The following is an 18,580-nucleotide window of genomic DNA, read 5'->3' on the forward strand; positions in this document are numbered from 1 at the left end:
TAAGTACAGTAAGACTCTGTTCTTGTAATAGGACACCACTGGAAACATTGGTTATTTTACCAAGGCTGTGACTGGAATGTCATATTTGAGAGACATGCATAGACTCAGATATAACGATACAGCTTTTTAAAAAAAAAGATTTTATTTATTTTTATTTGACTGACAGAGATCACAAGTAGGCAGAGAGGCAGGCAGAGAGAGAGAGGAAGGGAAGCAGGCTCCCTGCTGAGCAGAGAGCCTAATGCGGGGCTCGATCCCAGGACCCTGAGACCATGACCTGAGCCAAAGGCACAGGCTTAACCCACTGAACCACCCAGGAGCCCCCAAACGTATCTTTAAAATATACCACAAGTTCTATAGCTCTGCTTCGCCTTTTGTCATTTTTCAATTTACTGCTAAGGCTCAGAACATACAAGTGGCCTCTTGGGTCACTAGACTTCTCTGAGTAAAAAAGTCTGCTTTTGATCTACTTTATCCCCCTCCAACAGCCAATGAGCCAAAGGGAAAGCCACAGGCAACCGGAGGGAAACAGCCCAGCCTCACTAAGCGCCCCTGGCGGCCGCTTTTTCTCAGGAGAACCCTCTTTCCGAGGGCGCCTAGCAACCGTTACGATGACAACCCACCGGCCCTCGCTCTCCTCAGAGTGTGGCTGTCCTCTGCATCCCAGAAGGTACTGCGGGCCGCCAAGCCTTCCGCCACCCTCCATCCCAACATGCAACGGGGCTCATAGAGACAGAAGATCGTCACCAGATGGCTATAGAAACGCCTGAATATCTGCGTTCCTTTAAATACTAAAACTGTTATGTGTCCAGAGATGAGAAAGAACTCTAAAGAGCGGTCTCAGTGACTTTTTTCAGAAAGTTCCGTTGTAAATTTCGAAGAGGAAAGCCGAATATTTCCCTAGACTCCCTCAGGCACCTCATCGGGCAGCCCGCGCAGGCCCGCGGCGTGGGGGCCTCGGGGCCCACGTGCGGGAGGAAGTGGCGCTGTCTGTCCGCGCGGCGCTCCTAGACCCTTGAACGTGGAGCAATGGGAGGCCTGGAGAAGAAGAAGGTGAATGGGGCTGGAGCCGGGGAGGGGTGGTGCTGGGAAGAAGGGGAATGGGAGGGAGGGGGAAGCGAGGGTGCCAGGGGACTGCACCTTCCTGGCGTGGCCCTTCGTGCGTTCAGAAACGGCTGGGATCAACGGGGTGAGAGACAGCTATGAGAAGGGTTCCGAGGATGGCAGTCCTCGTCCAATGAAGTCCAGGAAAGAACCTTGGAGCAGGGCTGTAGAAGAAAGTTGGGAGTTGCCAAAGAAGGCTTTACCCTAAATGCAGACCGGGCCGAAAGACAACTGCTTATTTGAAACAGTCATAAACATTACGTAAAGTTTACCATTATGTCAAGTTTATCATCTCCAAAACTTGTTATCCCTTCTTTGTTGAACCTACCCTGCACACTGGGGAGGGAAACATAAACAGTCAGGTGTGGTCCCTGCCTTCCCCAAGCTCACTTTCTAGCGGGGAAAGGACTCTAAACAACCAAATGAAACAATCACATGTTGTTAAATGTGATGCGAAAGGGTGGGGAATGTAAAAGAATAGTTACTTCAGTAAGTGTTGTGTTGGAAGGTCTCTCTGACTCGACATTTAAGCTGAAATCTGAAAGATCAGGAGATCCAAATGGGTTCTGGGCCATGGGAGTGTTTAGCGAGCAAACCTGGCAGGGGACACACAGTGCCAAGACCGTTAGGTGGGAAAGGCTTTCTGTGTGCAAGAAATTAGGACATCAGGATGGCTGGCGGATAGCCAAACCAAGGGAAGAATGGCCTTTGGTGAGGTTGAGGTTAGACAGGGACCAGATGTGCAAGACTTGTGAGCCACCAGGAGGAACTTGGATTTTACATCAGATGCAGTAGGTCTCAAGGGGAAGCACCATGGTCAGTTTTTCAAGGATTTCTTGTGCTGTATAGAGAATCACCTTGGTCGTGTGAAAAGACTGGGGAAGGGATGAAGGTGAGGAAGATGTAGTTGTCTCCTGTTTCCTTCAGATTGAAAGTTTCTGTTGCCTGTTTATGTTTAAGCCAACACAGTGTTGAATAACCAGTAAGTGTCAGTGTTTGGAATTACAAAGATAGAAGATGGAAAAATCTTCCTTACAGCACAGATGCACCTATGTAAACAAATCACAACAGTTTTTAATGCTGGGTTTCACAAGCGTCTTGAGTCAGATAACGCCCCCCCCCCCCCTTTTTTAAACACAGCACAAGCTCTGGAGCAGCAGGTAGAGAGAGAGGGAGAAGCAGTCTCCCTGCTGAGCAAGGAGCCCCCAGGATCCTGGGATCAGGACCCGAGTTGAAGGCAGATGCTTGACTGACTGAGCCACCCAGACGCCCCAAGCCAGATAACCCTTTATGGTAGAGAGGGCTGTCCTGGGCATCATAGGGTATTTAATAGCATTCTGACTTTTTACATGCTAGATGCCACTGGCACTCAGCAGTCCGAAATGCCTAATTGCCTTCCCTCCATCCCGCACACACCCAGGAAGTAAAATCATCCCAGCTGAGAACTACTTATCTCCTTGATGTTTAAAAGGATAAGCGGGGGGCGCCTGGGTGGCTCAGTGGGTTAAGCCGCTGCCTTCGGCTCAGGTCATGATCTCAGGGTCCTGGGATCGAGTCCCACATCGGGCTCTCTGCTCAGCAAGAAGCCTGCTTCCCTCTCTCTCTCTCTCTCTGCCTGCCTCTCCGTCTACTTGTGATCTCTCTCTGTCAAATAAATAAATAAAATCTTAAAAAAAAATAAAAAATGATAAGCGGGATGACAGACATAGGTGTGATGTAAAGCAATGGCAAACACTTTAATGAAGACCTAACTTTCTGAGACAGTCTGAAGCTCATCTTTATAACCCCAGTAGACAATTTCTGGAGGAAAGAATAAAGGAAGGATGTATTTTGTGATGGGGTGATCGGAAGGTGGGGATCATAAACATACTCTTTGAGGGGCTGTAGGTTTATTTCTTAGAGCTAGACCTGGCCATCAAGGTCCCTGCTGCCTTACTGCAGACAATGATCTTGTTTGGAAAGGACATTCTTGGTACAATGCACTATTGCTCTTTATCATTGATACAGAGATGCGAACATGAGACAGGATGTTGGCACTGTAGACATCCACATGGTTGCATCAGACAGTATGCTCCTTGGGGGTGGGTAGAGACCAGGTCTTCTGTCTTCATTGCCCTTGTAGCATCTAGCTTAATACATGGAACGTAGTAGAGGTTCTCTTATTTTCCTTTGAATGAATGCTGGAGGGGAGAGGCTTTGGCTTAGAGCATGCATTCTCAACTGGGTATCACCCACAAGAATTAGTTGAAGGGGTTTTAGATTTCAGTGATTTGTGACCCTTTGTTTTTATTTATTTTTAATTAATTAAAAAAAGATTTTATTCATATATTTGACAGAGAGAGACATAGTGAGAGAGGGAACACAAGCTGGGGAAATGGGAGAGGGAGAAGCAGGCTTCCCACCAAGCAGGGAGCCTGATGCAGGGCTCAATCCCAGGTCCCTGGGATCATGACCCGAGCTGAAGGCAGCCACTTAGGGACTGAGGCACCCAGGCGCCCTTTTAATTTATTTTTATTAACATACAATGTATTATTTGTTACAGGGATACAGGTCTGTGATTCAGTCTTACACAATTCACAGAGCTCACCATAACATACACCCTTGCCAATGTTCATCATCCAGCTACCCCATCCCTCTCACCCCTGACCCCTCCAACTGTCAGTTTTTTTCCTGAGATCAAGAGTCTCTTATGGTTTGTCTCCATCTCTGGTTTTGTCTTTTTCATTTTTTTCTCTCTTCCTTTATGATCCTTTGCCTTGTTTCTCGCAGTCCACATATCAGTGAGATAATATGATAATTGCTTTTCTCTGATTGACTTATTTTGCTTAGCATAATATCCTCTAGTTCCATCCATGGTGTTGCAAATGGCAAGATTTCATTTTTTGAATGTTGTGTAATATTCCATTTATATACCACATCTTCTTTATCCATTCATCTGTCAATGGACATCTAGGGTCTTTCTGTAGTTTGGCTGTTGTGAACATTGTTGCTATAAACATTGGGGTGCAGGTGCCCCTTTGGATCAGTACATTTGTATCTGTGGGGTAAATACCCAGTAGTGTAATTACTGGGTCGTAGGGTAGCTCTATTTTCAGCTTTTTCAGGAACCTCTGTACTGTTTTCCAGAGTGAGTGGTTGCACCAGCTTGCATTCCCACCAAAGACTATAGGAGGGTTCCCCTTTCTCTGCATCCTTGCCAACATCTGTTTTTTCCTCACTTGTTGATTTTAGCCATTCTGACTGGTGTGAGGTGGTTTTGATTTGTATTTCCCCGATGCCGAATGATGTTGAACACTTTTTCGTGTGTCTGTTGGCCATCTGGATGTCTTCTTTGCAGAAATGTCTGTTCATGTCTTCTGCACATTTCTTGATTAGATTATTTGTTCTTTGGGGTTGAATTTGATAAGTTCTTTATAGATTTTGGATGCTGGCCCTTTATCTGATATGTTATTTGCAAATATCTTCTCTCAACTCTGTTGGTTGTCTCTTGGTTTTGTTGACTTTCTTTGAAGGGGTCTTAGATATTTCAGTGGTTTGTGGCCCTTTAAAAGACCATATTACAGGGATGCCTGGGTGGCTCAGTGGGTTAAGTCTCTGCCTTCCGCTCCAGTCATGATCCCAGGGTCCTGGGATCGAGCCCCGCATCAGGCTCTCTGCTCAGCGGGGAGCCTGCTTCCCCCTCTCTCTCTGCCTGCCTCTCTCTCTGCCTACTTGTGATCTCTGTCTGTCAAATAAATAAAATCTTAAAAAAAAAAAAAAAGACCATATTACAGGGGTGCCTGGGTGGCTCAGTTAATTAAGCTTCTGACTCTTGACTTTGGCTCAGGTTGTGATCTCAGGTCATCAGGGATCTGCACTCAGAGAAGAGTGTGCTGGAGATGCCCTTCCTCTGCACCTCCTGAGCGCGCGCGTGCGCGCTCTTTCTCTCTCTCTCCTCTCTCAAGTAAATAAACAAAATTTTTAAAACAAACAAGAAAGAACACATTACATAACAGATCTTTGGTATGTCTGTAGTAACATTTCATGGGGCTGTGAGAGGGGACAGTTAAGGGGGGAGACAGTTTAAAAAGGCTTCTCATGGTAGGGGTTGGTTACAATGAAAACGTTGAAAAAACTGGCTTAGGGGATTAGGCACTGAGGCGTAGGATTCCAACCTGCATTTGAATCACAGCCCTTAAAAGCTATGTGACCCGGATAGGTTATTTCACTAAGTCTGTTTATTCTCAGTAAAATAAATTTTAATGGCACCCATGCCACGGTGTTGTGAGATTAAATGAAATAATGTGTGGAAATCACTAATCATAATGGCCAGTACTTAGAGCCACTCCCAAGTGCTTGGCTTAGCACCTGATCTATAGCAACCTCGTGGTCCCCAGGGTCATGCAGATGTGTGTGTCCTTTACACTGATTACTGCAAGAACGTGCAACAGAGCTTGTTCAGGCAGGTGGACTCCCGCTCTATAGCATTTCCTTTCCCAGAAGCCTCTTGGCTACTTGTCCACAGTGATTATTGCCTCTGGCCTGAGGCATGCCCAGAGATTGGTGTCATCACTGCAATCAATGCTAATGGTCATTTGTTTTTTTTCCCTCCCCAAGTATGAACGAGGCTCCGCCACCAACTACATCACCCGAAACAAAGCCCGGAAGAAGCTGCAGCTAAGCCTGGCTGACTTCAGGTGAGGGTGGAGAGAAGTAGAATAGGGGAACCGCAGGGAGGTGCCTGGGTGGTGAGTCACACTCAGTGATGGTGAAAACTTAGCTCTATCCGTGTCTTAACCTACACAGCCACAAACTCTGTGTAGAATTCTGATAGCCCTAGTCTGGCTTTGCTTTAATGAGCTGTGCTTTGCCAGGGATGGGTCTGCGGGGAAGCTGGAGAATGGGTCATGTCACGCTGGGTCATCAGAATGGGCCCACTGCTACCTTGCATTGCTGCTCTCTGGCTGGGTCTTTGTCACCCGTCCCCTCCCTTCTGGCAGAACAGACTCCTGATCCTGCAGCCAGGGGCTCTCAGCTCCTCGTAGAGTCAGATGTGTAGTTTTCCATAGCCTGTGGGCTCTGCTCTGTGGCCCACTTTTGGTCACCCAGCACTTTCCATCCTTACAGCCTCTGTCCTTCTAGAATGCTTTTCCCCTTTTTTATGACTGAAATGTCAGCTTCTCAGCAAGGCCTTTTCTGACTCCCTTTGCTTAAAGGGGTACCTGCCATCTGGCCCCTGTCAGCATCCTGATTATTTCCTTTCTGGTACGTGTGACAGTCTACATTAGGTGATTTTTGGGGACTTGTGTTGATCAGGTCCTGCACAGGGACATGAATTCTCCAAGGGTAGGGCCCCTGTTTTCCCCGTTCCCAGCTGTTTTGCAGGCCTGATGTGGCCAGCGCTCAGCGCGTTTACTGACAGAAGGAATGGTCTTCGTCTTCCAGGCGGCTGTGCATCTTGAAGGGCATTTATCCCCATGAGCCCAAACATAAGAAGAAGGTTAATAAGGGCTCCACAGCGGCCAGAACTTTTTACCTTCTTAAAGACATCAAGTTCCTCCTCCATGAACCCATCGTCAACAAGTTTCGGGAATACAAGGTGAGGTTGGGGCTCTAGGGTCTGGATGGCATCTGTCGCTGCTCTGTGACCCACCAGCTGTGACCTCGGGCAGAGTGTTTAACCTTTCTGAGCAAGAAGGGTGAGGTAATTCTACCTCAAATGAATGTCTCGAGGATTAACTGAGATCACATGTGGAAATCATTTGCACAGAACCTGGCAAATGATTCACGCTTTACCTGCTGTACCTTTGGCCTGGATCTTCTAGAGAATAAATGTGTTGCCCTTGAAGCAAAGATGGTACTAGTTCAGGGACTCTTTGGTGTATTCTTACGCGCCCAGAGAAACTGCACCTTTTCAAATTCTTTCTGGAATCGCTCCCAGCAGACCAGGCTTTCCATTCCATAAATGGAAACCATTCACTGCTTAAGTACCATAGGGAAAACAGAGACCTCATTGGACCAAATGCTGATCGTTGAAAGGAGACTGCTGTTACTGAAGCCTGTGTGGAGCAGCGGGACCCAGCTGAGCTCTGGGCTGGGAGGAGCTAGGCGCCACCTGGTGGCCATGGGAGACTGGCCAGCCCCAGATGCTGGCCCTTGGAATATCCAAGTCCAGGGGGTGGGTGGCTGGCTCTGTTTTGCTGCTGTTTTTTTGTTTTTGTTTTTGTTTTTAAACTACTTAAACCCACTGCATTGGAAGTGGGCCCATTGTGGGAAATGGCTGTCTTGGCTCTTCGGCAGCCTTGGAGCCACTGAAGAGCACCAGAGGCAGGCCTGGCCAAAAGTACTTACAGGGAAGACTTCAGTTGGTTTGGAGGACCTTGTGGGCCCATGCCTGGCTTCAGCTGCATTTCCTGCATGACCTGGCCGCACGCATGGACCCGTGGCTTGTTTCATGCCCACACAGACTGGTGCTGAGAATGAAGGCCAGCTTTCCCGGCCCAGTGCTGCTTTGCGAGTAGGTCACTTGGGCTCAGTTGGAAAATAGGGCTGAACACATGGTGTTTTCATGTTTCATGTGGTGGAGTCAGCACATCAGAGTGGTCATCTCTGGTCATCCACCACAGGGCTACAGAGGGCTGGCTCTGCTCATCTATGTGGGCCAGCTGGGATTATTTTTTTTTTTTTAAAGATTTTATTTATTTATTTGACAGAGAGAGATCACAAGTAGACAGAGAGGCAGGCAGAGAGAGAGAGAGAGAGGGAAGCAGGCTCCCTGCTGAGCAGAGAGCCCGATGTGGGACTCGATCCCAGGACCCTGAGTATCATGACTTGAGCCGAAGGCAGCGGTTTAACCCACTGAGCCACCCAGGCGCCCAAGCTAGGATGTTTTTAGGAGTTCACTGTTTCATACATCCCAGGCTGAGGGCATCAGCTGGCATAATCAGACAGCTGTGGTCAGCTTTAGGAGGTCCTGAGAGCCCTCCCACCCATGTGTCCCTCTTTGGTGGAAGAAGGGTCTCCAGGAGCCCTTGGCCCCAGCATCAGTGATCTCTTCCTCTCTCCCAGGTGTTTGTCCGGAAGCTCCGGAAGGCCTATGGGAAGAGTGAGTGGAACACTGTGGAGCGTCTGAAGGACAATAAGCCCAACTACAAACTTGACCACATTGTTAAGGAGCGGTGAGTTGGGGACTCAGTCCTAACACCAGGACTCTGCTCAAATTGCTGGTAGCCTTTTGGAGGAAGCAGACCAAAAAAACCACGAATTGTTAGAATGATTGCAAGTCACAGCAAGTACCATGTGGGATGCTAACTGTATGAAGGGACCTGGGGGACATATGTTACCTATGGGTTTATCAGAGTAGGTGTCTAGGGGTAGACATTTGAGCCAGTCAAGGGAAATATGGTTCAAGCAATGGGAACCACAGATGCAAAGGCCCTGTGGTTATTAAGAGCCAGAGTTCTGGGATTGTGCCCCAGGCACGTGGGGCAGACATGGCAGGCATGGCTGGGTGCCTCTGATCTTTTTTTTTTTTTTTAAGATTTTATTTATTTGGCAGAGAGGGAGCACAAGCAGGGGAGTGGCAGGCAGAGGGACAGGGAGAAGCAGGCTCCCCACTGAGCAGAGAGCCTGATGCAGGGCTCAATCCCAGGACCCTGGGAGCGTGACCTGAACCAAAGGCAGACACTTAACTGACTGAGCCACCCATGCACCCTAATCTTAAGTGTTCTTTCCCAGCCTTCTCAGTAGTCCCACTCATCCATCGGCTAAGGCTGTGGTTTTTTTTTTTTTTTTTTTTTTAAGATTTTTTATTTATTTATTTGACAGACAGAGATCACAAGTAGGCAGAGAGGCAGGCAGAGAGAGAGAGGGGGAAGCGGGCTCCCCGCTGAGCAGAGAGCCCGATGCGGGGTTCTATCCCAGGACCCTGAGATCATGACCTGAGGCGAAGCAGAGGCTTTAACCCACTGAGCCACCCAGGCGCCCCTAAGGCTATGGTTCTTAACCAGTAGCAGAATTGGTTCCCAGGAGATGTATAGAAATGTCTGGAGATACTTGCGCTTCTCATGACGTGGATGTGGGGCAGGAAAAGGAGTCCTACTGGTGTTTAGTGGGTAAAGACCAGGGAAGCTGCTAAACACCCTATAGTGGATAGGACAATCCCCGTCGCACAGAACAGCTTGGCCCAAATTGACAGTGCTGGTAAGGTTCAGAAACCCTGGGCTAATGAACATCATCTTCCCTTGGGGGCTGACGGCCTGGCAACAGTCACTCTGGGCTGGATGGACTTGGCGTGACTGAGTCAGGTCCTCCATGGGCTAGCACAGAGAGAGCCCTGGCCTAGGAGCCCAACATGGGGTGTCCTCACCACAGCTCTGCAGCCTGCAAGCTGGGCGGCCTGAGAACGGTTCCTGCTCCGAGTACATCCTCCTCTGAGAGAGAGACGATAGCTCCTGTCCTGCCTGTGACACACAGCTGTCATGTGGAGCAAATGCAAAACTTGTACTAGGAAAAAGCCAAGTATCTGGATTCATGCCCAAACCAGGTGGCCGTGTGGTTATGGAGTTCCATATCCATTGCCCCCCACCCCAGCCCTGATCTCCTTTGCCATCGCCTAAAAAAAAGCTGGTGTCTCAGAAACAGTTGGTGCTGTTCCTACAAAGGTCCTGGCCAGGTTATTGTGTTTGTGCGTGAAGTGCAGAGAGAGGACACTTAGGAGACACCACAAGGGGCCAGTTGAAGTTTCTGCCTGCACACCAGAAAACCAGATGCCCCTCCTCCTGTTGGCTTTGGAGAGGTCCCTGCGGCCTTTCTTCTGTTTCTGTGTGCTGTGAAGACTGGCAGGTTCCTCCTGGTGCACTGCAGGGAGTGATGCCACATGGGGCTGGAATGACCATGGCCGTCTTTGGTCTCATGGCTTTCAGAGTCCCTTTTTGAAGCAGCAAAACGCTTTCTGCGAAAGAAAGCTTCCTGGAAGGCAGTTTGGATTCAGAGGCTCCGACAGCCGCTCTGGCTAGGGGAGGGAGGCCTGAGGCCCTGTCTGACCACTTGCCCCTAGGCGTTTCCAGGGAGCTACAGGAGCCCAGTTTTAAACCAACAGTTTGGTCCAACAGTGTCATTTTCCAAATGAAATCACTGGAGTTGGGTGAGGCCCAGGGACTCATCCTGGGTCACAGCTGAGATGGGAATCCAGGTGTCATTACACATACTCCAGTGTCCTCTTCATGACCCAGGCCTCCGTCCCTCAGCAGGGCAGCCACGCAGTAGTGGATCCTGCCAAGGATGGCATGTTCTCGTCAGCTTCTTAATTTGTCACAGGATTCCTGGAAGCGCTTTTTTGCTCTGGCTTTTCCTGGCCCAGGACTGAAAAAATTCCAACATTTTTGGCATTTGGTTCCAGTTGCTCCTGCAATCCAGACCAAGGGCCGGGTGAGGAGGGATGAGACATAACTCACTCTGGTGACCTGTGGCCGGGCCAAGCCATGAGTGCTGCTGAGTGCAGGCCGGCCCCCATTCTCCACCATCACACACTAGGGCAGCGTCATATTTTTCTGCTTTTGGTTTTGAACATTCGACTGTATTTGCTTTGAACTGCAGTTCCTACCTTGAAAAATAGACTCGGTCCACTCTCTTTGACCACAAATAGAAGTGGGTCCAGGCTGAGTCCTTGGTGGGCAGTGACTGTTCAGGACCCCATTTGGGATTTCTCTGATCCTCAGAGCTAAGTGGGCCTGGCCTCATTCCATGCTTTCTCCAAGGCTATGGGGAAGCTGCCGCTGCCAGGCCCCTGGGCATTGCCCAGCTTTGTGATCAGGAGATGGGAGTGGCAAGACCTGCTTGGGAATGGGGCCTCTGGGGGTGACTGACAGAGCAGAAGAGGAATCCAGCCCTCCCCCCACACCCCCAGCCCAGCCTGCCCAAGCCTGTGAGCACTGCTCTCCTCGGCTTGCAGGTACCCCACATTCATAGATGCTCTGCGGGACCTGGATGATGCCCTCTCCATGTGTTTCCTCTTCTCCACCTTCCCACGGACTGGCAAGTGCCACGTGCAGACCATTCAGCTGTGCCGCCGGCTCACTGTGGAGTTCCTACACTATGTCATTGCTGCCCGCGCCCTTCGAAAGGTATGCCTGGGGCCACCTGTGGGAGGGGTTGCCACTCTTCTCCCTGCCCTGCCTCCCAGTGCTTTTCACCCTACCGTGCCCTCCCCCCAGGTCTTCCTGTCCATCAAAGGCATTTACTACCAGGCCGAGGTACTGGGGCAGCCCATTGTGTGGATCACACCCTATGCCTTCTCCCACGACGTGAGTACACCTGTGGGGCAGGCAGGGGCTTGTGCTGGGGCGTTGCTCATTCTCTGGCTCCTAACAGACATCAGGACTTGGGCAGAGGGGAGATTTTGTTGTCTTTCACAGTCCAGCATGTGCTGGGTTTCCAAGTGCAGCAGGGGTATTGTGTGGGGGTGAGGGATGTCCTGCACAGTGTTGTAATGACAGCTTGAGTCTGCCTGTGTGCAGTCCTCCCCTGCTGGGTAACCTTGGACATGTTCCTGCCTCTTTCTGTGCCTCAGTTCGTGAATGATGTTTTTCCGCTTGCTAAGTCTTGTCCTGAGGATGTAAGGGGAAAAAAATCTTGTAGAATGCCTGGCGCTAGGCCCTTTGGGAGTGCCGTGTGGCCAGTGAGCAGCCGCCAAAGCTCGGGAAGTAGCCGAGCCCAGCCCTGCCTTCAGAGCCATGGGATCATCGTCCTGCTTTGCCGCTAGTGGCTGCCAGACCTTGGCCAGGCTGCTCTGCTTAACCCCTCAGCTTCTCCTGTCTCCTACCCAGGATTGGGGGCACTGGGTGAGGTGGGGGAGGATGAGGACATGAGACGTTTTTAGCACAAGGCACTACTTCCTATTTATCTTGGTTTAGACTGGGTATTTTGGGCAGGGATTCACAGAGAGAAATCCTGCTTTTGCCTCCTTAGGGGGCAGCATTAACCTTTGGTCCCCCGCATGGTCTGGGCCAGACTCTCCTTCTGCCGGACTTGTCATCCTCTGGGCCTGTGTCTGGCCGGGTCTCCTGCCTGTGCCTTGAGCAGCAAGTGTGCCAGCCTGGCTGGACAGTCTGTTTGCTGACCAGGTTAGCAGGTGCTGCAGGGCGAGCTGGGGATCTGGGCCCCTCCCCTTTACTCTGGGCTGGCAGGGGTCCAAGGCTGGAACCCACTCTGACTGCAGGGTAGTGGAGCTGTCTGGGGGCAGGCTGCCGTCCATGGGTGAGAGGCGCCTTGGCCTTCAGCAGTCTTCTCTTCCCACTCTCCAGGGCCCATATGTGTGCCAGAGCCTGTGGCCCCTCCCTCTTCCCCATCCCATCCCTCCCCTCCTTCTCCTTCCTTCCTGTCTTCTTGCCATGCCTCCTTCCTCTCTAGCCCTCCCTCTTTTTCCTTCTCTCTGATGTGCCACCCCCATGCTGCTCAGACTGGTCTTTGTATGTTCTCCTGGTGGTGAATAGGGCCTGTAGAGGCCAGCCTCCGCACAGCTGGCCCTGGGGGAAGGGAACAGGATGCCGTTCCTCCTTCCTCCCTGGCCAGCTCACTGCCACTACTTCCTCTCAGCCAGAGGATGGGGGACCGGTCCTGGGTCATTACTGAGGCCCTCGTGTACCTTCTTCCCCCTGAGTGGCTAGTGCTGGGCTCCTCAAAGTAGGACCCAGGCAAGTAGGGGGGGGGGGGGGAGGGGGGGAGCAATGGGACCCTGCTCAGCGCTGTGCTGTGGAAAATGGAGTTACGGAGTTAGTCCTCAGATGCTTCCCTGGCAGATGTTCTTGGAAGGATGGAGGTGTGAGTGGGGGCACGGGTGGAGTACGTCTTGGTCCCTGTATCCTCACACTGCCTAATGGCAGAATAGAGAAACAGCTCAAGGTCATGGGCGCGTGTGGCATGAAGGGGATGTTGTGATCACTACCAGTTTTGACGTTATTCAGCATATTCTGCCATCCAGCTTCTGGGTGGTCAGCAGGGCTGGGCTCGCCTCCCTGGTTGTGGGGACAGTGTTGCTCAAGAGTCGAGACACTTTGTCTGGCACTCAGATCCTTCCCCTGTTTTGCTTTATCAACTCCTCAGGGGCAGAGATGAACCCTGTCATGCCCCGTACTTGCCGGGTTGGTAGCTATCAAGGGTAGCCATGTGCTTTTGCCCCAAGCAGGCAGCTTTTCTCCTGCCATTTCTCCAGAGCTTCCTGGGGCCGAGTCAGGCAGCTGTCCCATCCTGTCCTGGTTCCTCGGGTTCTGCATTTGTCTCTGGCTTGGGACTTGGCCTGGGCCTCTGAGTTGAGTGTTCGTTCCAAGGCTCCTGCCAAGGTGTGAGGGTGCTGAGTTGTACCCCCGCAGGCCGACAGACTGCTGGAGGGCCAACTCTCCCAGCTGGGGTGGCGACGGAGCTAGGCACAGGGAGGCTAGCAGGCGAGCCCAGGAGAAGACATTAAATGAAGACTGTGGGATGACTCATGGTGAAGGATGAGCTCTGACCAGGCTGGCGGTGGAAGGCCACCTCTGTGACCGAAGTCTGGTTTGAGCCAGGACTTGCAGGATGAGTGAAAGCTGGGGCAGGGGCGGGGGAGCTTCAGCCAGTCCCTTTCATCTTCCTCTTTATGGCTTGGGGATTTGTCTCTGGCCTCAGGATGCCCCTAACCCTGGGGAACCCTCTCCAGTGCCTCCCCCAGAGTGCTTGTGGGACACGCCACAGAGCCCCTTCTCATGGGGCAGGGGTCTGAAGGCAGGGCCGCCATGGAGGAGCCTTGGGCAGGCTGGAGTCACTTCCTGTGGGGGTTGCCAGTGCCGTCTTTTCCCTCTACCTGCACCTGCCTTGCCAACGGGTCCCCTGTGCCCCGCAGCACCCGACAGACGTTGACTACAGGGTCATGGCCACCTTCACTGAGTTCTACACCACACTGCTGGGCTTCGTCAACTTCCGCCTCTACCAGTCGCTCAACCTGCACTACCCGCCCAAGGTAGGGCCCCAGCCCAACCCAGCCCAGGTTCTTCTCAGTGTGCAGGGGCCATGGCCCTGCTGCCCACACAGAGATGGGGCTCTGGCATCCTCTCCCTCTGACCTTCTCCTTGCCTCGCAGCTGGAGGGGCAGGCCTACACAGAGGCGAAGACCAGTGAGGACACCTATGCGTTGGACTCCGAGAGCTCTATGGAGGTGAGAGAAGCTTCCAGAGTACTGGCTCTGCGTCCTCCTAGAAGGGTGGTCACTGGCCTGGTGGTGTGGATATGCATGGCTAGATGGGTGGGCTCAGGGCTTGCCCTTGGAACCCAAGCCCACTGATGTCCCAGAACTGTCACTGCTCCTGCTACCCCCACCCTGCCACTGACCATGTCCCCAGCCAAGACCTCCTATCTGTAAGCAGTGGCCCTGCTTCTTTCCTATAGAAACTGGCAGCCCTGGGTAATAGTCTGGCCCGCGTGGTGGTGCCTGCGGAGGAGGAGGCTGAAGTGGATGAGTTTCCTGCTGATGGGGTGAGGACTGCATGTCAGGGTTGGGGGGGGTGCGTGCTGGGACTGAGCGCTCTGGGTGGAAGCTGGGGGACATCTCCGCCTGCTGCCCTCCAGTGCGGGTGTGGGCAGGCCCAATGGCACCACGGCCTCTTTCATGGCAGGAGATGACAGCGCAGGAGGAGGACCGAAGGAAGGAGCTGGAGGCACAGGAAAAGCACAAGAAACTCTTTGAGGGCCTGAAGTTCTTCTTGAACCGTGAGGTGCCCCGCGAGGCCCTGGCTTTCGTCATCAGGTGGGAGGCTGATGGCCCTGGCTGTGCCCTGCTCTGGGCTGGGGCCCATCCCAGATGCCCCTCAGGGGCCTGTGGTGCAGAATCACCAGGGTGGGCGTAGGGAGCGTCCAGCACCAGCATGTGGGGAGATTCTGGTGTTGGGGAGGCGATAGGTGTGTCCTAGGGAGGTGCGCTTCATGCTGGATACTCCTGTGCTCTCCCCCTATGCCTGTAGGAGCTTCGGGGGGGATGTGTCCTGGGACCAATCTCTCTGCATTGGGGCCACATATGACGTCACAGACTCCTGCATCACCCACCAGATTGTCGACCGGCCTGGGCAGCAGACGCCTGTTATCGGCAGGTAGATCCCCAGGGCTCTCATCTTCTTCCGTCTGTTTGGATTTCGGGGTGGGGGGCAGAGGTCTGTCTCTAACCCCAGGGCAGGGGGGATCAGGTTGCTTCTATGACCTGTCTCTGCCGCCAGGTATTACGTGCAGCCCCAGTGGGTGTTTGACTGTGTGAACGCGCGGCTCCTCCTCCCCGTGGCAGACTACTTCCCTGGAGTGCCGCTGCCGCCACACCTCTCACCCTTTGTGTCGGAGAAGGAGGGAGATTACGTCCCTCCTGAGAAGCTGAAGCTGCTGGCCCTGCAGCGGGGGGAGCACCCAGGTGAGTGGGCCAGGCGATGGCATGGGTGGGTTTCTCCGGGCTGGCTTTGGCCTCACCTCATTTCCCTCCTTAGCTGCAGAGGTGGCAAGCTCCTGAGAATGGGACAGTCAGGCTTAGGAGAGGGAACACGTGTGTCCTACAGTCTGCTGTTCCTTGATGGTCAGAGTAACTGATAGGAGTAGTCTGGAAGTTGTCGTGGGTATTTATGTAGGAGGTGGCAGAGCTTGGGATTGGGGGCCTGGAGTTTTCTCAGAAGCCAGCTAGGGCTGTAGGGAGAGGTGCCAGGGGGAGTCACAGTTGGGACAGCCCTGCACCCTCTTTGGAACGTCTTCGTGGCTGAAGAGTGTGGTGCCTGGGCCCAAGTGCTCGGCCCACAAGGAGAAGAGGAGGCTCCCAGGGCTTTCAGAAGTCACTGCCCTTTCATAGAAAATATGGATGAATCTGAAGAGGAGGATGAGGAGGAAGACAATGATGGTGATGGTGATGAAGGGGGAGAAAATGAAGAGGAGGAGGAAGAAGATGCAGAGGCTGGTTCAGAAAAGGAAGAAGAGGCCCGGCTGACAGCCCTGGAGGAGCAGAGGCTGGAGGGGAAGGTACTGGGAAGCTGCTGGGGGGTGCCCCACTGGCCATCTTTGGTGCCAGCCCCGGCCCAGAATGGCAAGAATCAGGGGACCAGTGGGGGTGGGGGACCCAGCATCCACAAGTGTCCGCCCTGTGTCCCCAGAAACCCAGAGTGATGGAAGGCACTGTGAAGCTGGAGGACAAGGAGAGGCTGGCGCAGGAGGAGGAGAATGAAGCCAAGCGCCTGGCCATCATGATGATGAAGAAGCGGGAGAAGTACCTTTATAACAAGATCATGTTCGGCAAGAGGCGCAAAATCCGAGAGGTGAGTCCCTGTCACCTGCCCGAGACTCCCAGGTGAACCTGGGGGCCGGCCGGCTGTCCGCTGTGCAGACTCCGGGTCCTTAGATTTTTTCTGAGGTTGCCGGTCTGGCCTGGCCCAGTCCCTGGGGCCCCCATGCAGGCCTGTGTCGGCATCTTGGTGTCAGCAGCTTGTGCCTGGGCTTTCTTCAGAGCATCAGTTTCCTTCTGACACCCAGCTCTTTCTGAGTTTATTGGCGTCTGGGGACAGAGCTGTCTCAGCAAACTCCAGGCCCGCTTTCGCAAATGACCACTTAACAGACGTGCATAAAGCAGGAGGGACTGTGGAGGACTGGGTTAGGTTTCTATTTTGTTTCCTCTTGTTCACAAAGCCAGAAATGCTCATTGTAAAAAAAAAAAAAAAAAAAAAATTTTTTTTTAAAAAGTTCTTTTTTTTTTTTATTTTTTTTATTTTTTATTTTTTTTTATTTTATTTGACAGACAGAGATCACAAGTAGGCAGAGAGGTAGGCAGAGATAGAGGAGGAAGCAGGCTCTCCACTGAGCAGAGAGCCCGACGCGGGGCTTGATCCCAGGACCCTGGGATCATGACCCGAGCCGAAGGCAGAGGCTTAACCCACTGAGCCACCCAGGCGCCCCAAAAAAATTTTTTTTGAAGTTCTTTGCACACCAGAACTCTGTAATCAATGATGTGGGAGTGGCTCACAGTCCTGCTTCTGGGGTGATCTGTAGTAATAGCACCCCAGTTTCTTCTGTGTGTGTAATAACACAGGGTTTTGGAACCATCATGCTACGTACGGGTGGTTTAGAGGGTGTTTTTCATTTAATCATAGAGTGAATTTCTTGCTATGACCTCATACAAGTGATCTGTTCTCTAGATAGAATCAGTTTGTTTTTCATTTTGAGGCATTCTTAGAAAACACCCTTGAGTGCAGCCCTGCCTCCTCTGAAGTCCCTGCAGGGTCCATTCACAGGCATGTAATTGGCCAGGTTGAAAGACCCATGTGTGTTTTGTAGTTGATATTTCCAAATGGGCCCCAGGGGAAAGATCCCTCCCCAGCAGCCCAGTGAAGGTGATTGGCACTCAGCTTTCCCGAGGAGGAAGGTGAACGGGGCAGTTGCTTCTAGCTCTGGGAGCCTGGGATCCTCCTAACTTGTTAGGGGCCCATTAAATCATAGAGCCCTGAAAGCAAAGGTAAAAAGCCTGTTTTATTGCCAGAGGTTGTTTATCCTCTTGGTCATTTGCCTCTTTAACTTTCCTGGAAGCTCTGCCTTTTTTTTTTTTTTTTTTTTAAAGATTTTATTTATTTATTTATTTGACAGAGAGAGATCACAAGTAGACAGAGAGGCAGGCAGAGAGAGAGAGGGAAGCAGGCCTCTTGCTGAGCAGAGAGCCCGATGCGGGACTCGATCCCAGGACCCTGAGATCATGACCTGAGCCAAAGGCAGCGGCTTAACCCACTGAGCCACCCAGGCGCCCTGGAAGCTCTGCCTTTAAGGGACAGTCTTGAGTAGAAGGAGAAGCAGCCCACAATCACAGCTCGATCCCCCCTTCCTCCTCACAGGCCAACAAACTGGCAGAGAAGCGGAAGGCCCACGACGAGGCTGTGAGGTCTCAGAAGAAGGCCAAGAAGGCCAGGCCAGTGTGAGTGGCGGCAGCCTCTGGATGGGTGCGGCCCGCTCCCGGCAGCTGGACTTGGCACAGGCAGGCCGGAGGACCCAGGCTTGGTGGCAGACCAGAGTCTCTTCTGTTTTCATCCCCTTCCTCCCCCTGCCGGCCCTGGCTTCCTCTCACGCTCTCTGGCTGGAGCCCCAGCCTCCGTTGGATGGAGCTCCCTGCTGGTGACTGGGCAGAGGAGAGGCCTCTCTGCCCAGCCCAGCCTGATTCTCAGGAGTCAGTGGCATGGTCAGGGGTGCTATAGGGGCCTGAGCAGCCTCTCAGGGGCTGCTTCCGTTTCTCCTGGCTTCCTGCAGTGCTCGCCTCCCCTGAGGGATTGGACCTGTGATTCTCCTGCTGCTGTGGTGGGGTGAGGGTGGGGAAGTATTTGTTACCAAACAGCTGGAGTTTTAGAACCAGTTGAATTCTGTGTTCATGAGCCTTCGTGGGGTTGGAGAAGGGCCACCTAGTGAGTGGAGTCTGCGCTTGGTTCACTTTCCAGCCCAGGTATTTTTCCTCTGTGAACATTGCTTCCTCCTG

At 52.3% G+C, this 18,580-nt stretch overlaps 1 protein-coding gene across 1 annotated transcript; it reads left to right on the top strand.

Annotated features, from left to right (window-relative positions):
* The first annotated feature begins 929 nt into the window (after positions 1 to 929).
* PES1 (pescadillo ribosomal biogenesis factor 1) lies at positions 930 to 18,465 on the top strand. Its single transcript, XM_047697360.1, has 15 exons — positions 930 to 1,053; positions 5,701 to 5,780; positions 6,529 to 6,682; positions 8,152 to 8,261; positions 11,036 to 11,207; positions 11,298 to 11,387; positions 13,955 to 14,071; positions 14,192 to 14,266; positions 14,497 to 14,583; positions 14,724 to 14,854; positions 15,069 to 15,194; positions 15,318 to 15,502; positions 15,929 to 16,095; positions 16,227 to 16,388; positions 17,949 to 18,465. The coding sequence occupies exons 1-15, from the start codon at positions 1,030 to 1,032 to the stop codon at positions 18,030 to 18,032; spliced, it is 1,764 nt and encodes a 587-aa protein (XP_047553316.1). The 5' UTR covers positions 930 to 1,029; the 3' UTR covers positions 18,033 to 18,465.
* Positions 18,466 to 18,580: the final 115 nt, after the last annotated feature.

This window comes from Lutra lutra, chromosome 12, assembly GCF_902655055.1.
Source record: "Lutra lutra chromosome 12, mLutLut1.2, whole genome shotgun sequence".
In the NCBI taxonomy this organism is placed as follows: domain Eukaryota; kingdom Metazoa; phylum Chordata; class Mammalia; order Carnivora; family Mustelidae; genus Lutra; species Lutra lutra.